Source organism: Amia ocellicauda, chromosome 4 (assembly GCF_036373705.1).
Source record: "Amia ocellicauda isolate fAmiCal2 chromosome 4, fAmiCal2.hap1, whole genome shotgun sequence".
NCBI classification, from domain to species: Eukaryota; Metazoa; Chordata; class Actinopteri; order Amiiformes; family Amiidae; genus Amia; species Amia ocellicauda.
In genome coordinates, this window is record NC_089853.1 from 16,538,450 (window position 1) to 16,544,449 (window position 6,000).

The following is a 6,000-nucleotide window of genomic DNA, read 5'->3' on the forward strand; positions in this document are numbered from 1 at the left end:
TGTACTAGTTATCCACAGCCTAGAATGGCAGCTCTTTGAGGTTACAAAAACATATGTTAACAAAAGCTTACCTTTGTATACATTTATACATTTTTAAATTCTGTACATTAAGTCTTTATTAATTGATGGTAAAATTCCCATCTATTTATTAAAATAACTTAATTATCATCCTCAAAATATGCCTGACCAACAATCTGGTATCCTAAATGCATGTTTATAATATAATATTATTAGGAATTGAACTTTTCAGTGTTCATTTTCCTTATCACTACTTGTCTTTAAATCTTAATCAGCATCCTAGACATGAGAAAATTGGGCACATGAGAACAACACGCAAGTCAAAAAACATCCGAGCAGGGATGGTTGATTAATCTAATTTATAATGTCTAACATATAATGAGGTGAACTCAGCTGTGTTGTCCCTCACAGATGAAGACATCTGAGATTCGATCGTTGCGCCAGTTCCACTTCACTGCCTGGCCAGACCACGGAGTTCCCGAGACCACTGAGCTGCTGATTAATTTCAGGCACTTAGTGAGAGAACACATGGACCAGTATTCCCGCAACTCTCCCACCGTGGTTCACTGCAGGTTGGCACATATAGGGGCAGGCCGTGCACACATTACACTGAAAGGGGGCAGAGCATTTTCTACTGCACTGTGTACCAAAAAAGAAAATCTCAATATTATAAAATGAAGAAAAAAAAAAAACTTCCAGTGGGCACTCCAAGGTCATATTCATAAAACCTTAATATAGCTACATTGACCACCCTGTTGCTGTAAATGGAGAAACAATCTCAGAATATTGCAAAACCAAAGAGACACTCTGGAACTCATTTTAATAACACCCTTTAAGTGGCAAATTCCCCCGACTATGTGCATTATTCTCATCAGATTTTGTTAAATGATCATGGTGATAAATGTTTTATGAACAGGGCCCTTAGGTTTCCATTGTGGGGTCTTGTTAGGGAAAATAAAATTAATTGAAACTGGTCACAGGAGCTGTAGTTGGGTGACATGGCTGATATTGATGCCTGAATGGTTTTTATTTGTGTGTGTGTTCCTTTTGGGAAATCAGCGCTGGAGTGGGACGCACGGGAACCTTCATCGCCATTGACCGTCTCATCTATCAGATCGAGCGAGAGAGCATGGTGGACGTCTATGGCATAGTCCACGACCTGCGGATGCACAGGCCGCTCATGGTCCAGACAGAGGTAAGAGACTGGCACACGTTTTTTATATGCTTTGAGTCGAAATCAAGGAGAACTTGAACATTACAAAATCAATTAACACACTACCTTCAGAAAGTACTTGGCATTAACTTGTTTTGTGATTGATTCATCTTTGCAGGACCAGTACATCTTTTTAAACAATTGTGCCATGGACCTTATCAAAGCAAGGACTGGAACCAATGTGGACCTAATCTACCAAAACACAGCAGCGCTGAACATTTATGAGAATTTTGATCCTGAGAAAGCCAAGACAAAAAATGGCTACAAAGTCTAGTCTATGTCTCTTTTTTCTAGATTGCACTGAGATTGTATTACTATTGCAAAAGGGAAATACCTCCTTCTGATGAGGAGAACTGAGTAAATTATTTTAGAATTTAGAATTTAGTCTCTTCCATTGTTTAAATGGCAATTCTCTGAGAATGACTTATATGTGGTTGGAATGTTAATACTGTGTATGTTCAACAGAATGCACATAAAACTTTCAGAATACACAAAGTACATGGCTTTAACAAATTATTTTACACCTACTGAATGTTAACATCATTAATTTGAGACAACTGTTTTTTGTCTGGTGATTAATCAGCTAATAAATTAAAGACACTTTCTTTTATTACTTGGAAAACTATTTAAAAGAACCATAAACATTGTCGTATGTAGAAAGCTCTACAGAAACATGTTGAAGACTGAGAAATATATTTTTCTTTCTATATTATAAAAATATCCTCTGTTCATGGCTGAAACAAAAGATTGATATTCCATTCCAGTATAGTTTTATCTTTGTAAGGAACGACTATGCTTATCAGTGCAATATGTGATTTCTGATTGTAAATATTTGACCTCTGTTGAAACAATTTTGCTTTTTAAATCTCGCATTGTTCCTAAGAGATGTTGCACTCAGGTCGCCTCTATTTGTGCGGTGTATATTTTTAAATTAATTGTGCCTTTATTTAAAATGAAAAATAATATAGATGTTGATAAATATTGCTGTCCATTTGAATTATAGATATTATATTGTTATTTAAGTGTGGTTCTGTCTAAACCGTGATACTGTTGCCCTGAAGGTAACTGCCTCGGCTCCTCAGATTCTCAATTCAAGGCTACCTTGATTGTAGCATAGTTTAAAGAGTCTTATGGTTGAAGACGATCTGTAAGTTCATTAGATGAGAAATGGGCCACTGGTCTAATAGAATACCTTCCTTTGAAGCCACTTAACTGTAAAACCTTAAAAGATTGATAGCCACGATGCAGTGGTTTCTGTGCAAGCCCGGTACACTGTTGTCTAAAGGTTATATGATTTACTGAAGAGTTGTGGACAAATTAGTACTGTCTGTTAAAACACCGTGGTAGGGAACTTATGTTTAGACAGGTTAGAAAAGGATCTCATTTCACCTGCTGCATTACGCAGGTTTCAGCTGCTGAGGCCAAATACAGAAATTCAGACATACCAGTGTGTGGCAATTAAGTTGCTCCCAAAGAAATCAGATCTTCCTGAGGTTTGAATTAACTGCTGTTGCTGATGTATGTGGTGTCAATTTTAGCGTCTGTAGCAAAACTGAAAAGAATGTGCTGTACATTATATAAGAACAATGTAAAGTGGTTTGTAGGGATCTTATGCTAAAACAAAATGAAAGGAAGGACTGTCAAATTAATATGTTGTACTGGTTGCCTGTAAGTCTTTTTTAGTTTTTTTAATGGAAAACATAACCTTTTGGTAAATGGTTCAAATATATATAATACAAACTATATCAAAGGTATTGAATGTGTGTAAAATCAATCATGCAGTAGTTAGATGAAGGCAAAAGATTATTCTGCTTAGTGCAATACTGATAAATGTGTGTTTGTGTCTCTGTGTCTGTGTCATTCAAGATGTAAAGCATCCAGGGGGTTATATCCTGTGCATCAAACAAAAAGCTTGTTGCCAGAACAGTAGATTCATTTTTATATTCAACACAAGCCAGATATCAATCCTGCATTGCAGTGGAAGTTCAGAGTGCAGCAGTTTTATAGATTAGGGTTTTCTCTGCTGAAATGCTTCAAATGGCCTCTCGAAAAACCAACAGCAATACTGCTACTATCTGTACTGGAAAGGTTGATTAATTGTTGGTTCTCCGCTGCTGAGGAGTATAGGGCTCAAATCCTGATCATGTCCAAAAGCAGAAAGCTATAGCCTGTATTACCTTTGACACATTATTGCAGTTACATGCAAGGAAGGTGTATTATAACTGATCTCCTGTCATAGAGCCTACGCTGCTCCAGGGCGTGGCTGAAACCACCCATTCCACTTCAAATTCGGGGTCACGCTGATGTTTGATGCATGTAAAGAGCAGAGACAGATGAGTAAATAATAGCTCAAAGTTATGCAACTGGCCTAAGTTTTCTGTTTGTTTTTTGTTTCAGTTTTGTGTTGTTGGTTTATTGCTGTACATTTCAAAATTAACAAAACGACCAAAGAACATGCAAAAACGGACATTCATTTTGAAATACTGTTCATATGTGTATGCAGTTTTAGGAAGTAATTATTTCTTTAATTAATTTTTAAGTTTTGCTCAGATCTTGTGAAAATACATGAAGTACAATTTGGAAATGTATTTGTTTCAAGAATGGGCTGCAAATATCCAGGTTAAAGAAAGAGAAGCCAGTGATGCAAAAATCTCAATCAATATGTGAAGTTAAATGTTTTAGTTGAGTTGCCTTTTTATCCTATTATTTAAATTTTAATTCTACTGTATCTATTTGCTTTGTATTTTTACATGATTTCTCGAATGATTTCAAGCACTTATTTCAGATGTATAATACTTTTTTTTATTAATGTATATTAAAAAAACATTGTTATGTATTTAGTTTTTAAAACGTCTGTGATTGAAGGTACAATGTTGAGACAAATTATGAAGGAGACGATGTACATTTTTGTAAAACCTGTTGAGGACTTGGAATTAAAAAAATATTTCTCACGTCTCTTTATGTGTTGAGGTGAGGTGTCCATTGCATCACATCACTAACCACAAACAGCATGCTTAAAATTCACAAGACTAGCTGCCTCCCCATAATTTGTAAAGTATGTCAAAACAAAGGTTCACTCAAACCCACAATCAGGTATGCATCACCTAATTTACCTGTTTGGCTGATTTTATGTCTAATATTTTAATCATTGTGTTTTTAAATTTTCCTTGCATTCTGCCTATGGCATATCACTGTACTGTAGGTTTTAATATAAAATACAGTTCTTTAGTCTTCGTTCATTTTCTTGATGCTGTTTCTGAACTGACATAACTGTACGCTTGGTTGATGGGTATGTCTCCCACCTGTGAAGCTTGTTATGTAATAGAATCTTCCCATTGATAACAGGCACACAAGTCTTCTTTATTATCCCAGGTGCTTTAACACAATCCCTAGCGTTCCCTGGCCTGCTCTTCCAAGCATTTTCCTACCAAACATATCTGCTGCTTTGTGTTGGTGTGCTACTCTTTCTTCCTGTATTAAAATGTTCAACTCCTGCCCTGTCAAGTCCACACAAATCCAAACCCACACAGTGGTAACACCCGTGACGGGCATCGGAAATGACTCATCACATGAAAACCTAATTTCGCTCCTAAACCAATCTAATCAAATACAAAATCTGACTCCTGAGTAACTCATTCTGCGAGGGCCGCAAGGTTCTGCCCCCAGTGAATACAATTCGGTAATTCAAAAAACACTCAGTTGTTTAAAATCATCAGTTCAAGAAAAAAGAAGGAGGTCTTCCTTAGGGTGCCGGAATCCCTCTGGTGTGGTGCTCACAGCTAGGTTTAATTAAAAGTTGATAAATCATCAACCTCATAACGAGCTTGGCTATCATTCCAAATGAGTAAATGGTTCAGCTTTGTAATTAATTAATGGATATTAAGTGTTGACTGGAAATCCTTTAAGCGAGGATGAACATTCTGTACAGGTTGCTGTTTTGTGTTGAAATGCCAAAAAACACATCATACACGGCCTAATTAAACTGCGGTATGACTATTGCATGAATTCAGCTGTTTCAAGCTTGTATTTGAGAAAGCAGAAGACACCATACAACAACCACACAACAGAAAATGTCTCAAATTGTGAAATCTTACAGCCATGATCCTAAGAATGGGTTTTAGCTGTATATTAACAATAGACTTAATAAGACACAGTTAATGTGTCTTGATGATGTAAGGCAATATCGACCACTTGTCACAACTAAAATAGCTGACCAGCTAGAAGGTTATTCTACAAACACTTGTTTTGTTACTTTATCTTTAGGAATGTTTGCACCTACAGAAATAGGTCTTTCAGTCAAGGAAGGGACGAGCTAATGGCTAAAAATAGAGGATAGAAAAATAACTATCAATCACAACAGAAATTTTGAACAAAAGCATAGTTACTTGTAGCACAAATGATTTGTTTTATTTATTTATATTTTTTTACTGGACATGTGACCAATGAGGTCCTGCGGTCGCGATGACATAATAGGTAGCTCTGTCTAGTCAGGGTGATCTGAAGACCATGTAGGCTGTTTCATTTCAATTAAGTTAGGTGCACTAGTGTTAAAGACAGTTTGACAGTATTGTACTTTGAATAGAGAGGCTTTGTGGTAAGTCACATTTATTTTTTGTATATCTTCTGTATGTTTTAATCTACTGTATATTCCAATGCTTATCTCTCCTAATTTATTCTTGTCCATTTCAAAGAACTCAATTTGCAGTGATAGAGGAGTCACAACAGTGAGCTCAGGAAATATCACTGTAAGCTCTAATGAATACAGTAAT

The 6,000-nt window shown here is 36.2% G+C and overlaps 1 protein-coding gene across 1 annotated transcript in view; it reads left to right on the plus strand.

Annotated features, from left to right (window-relative positions):
* LOC136747478 (receptor-type tyrosine-protein phosphatase eta) overlaps positions 1-4,186 on the plus strand; it is an 88,928-nt gene extending 84,742 nt beyond the window's left edge. The window contains exons 29-31 of the mRNA XM_066700309.1: positions 430-590; positions 1,078-1,213; positions 1,350-4,186. Of these exons, the coding sequence (XP_066556406.1) occupies positions 430-590; positions 1,078-1,213; positions 1,350-1,505 (453 nt within the window). The 3' untranslated portion in view covers positions 1,506-4,186. The remainder of the gene's footprint in view (positions 1-429; positions 591-1,077; positions 1,214-1,349) is intronic.
* The last annotated feature ends 1,814 nt before the right edge of the window (positions 4,187-6,000 follow it).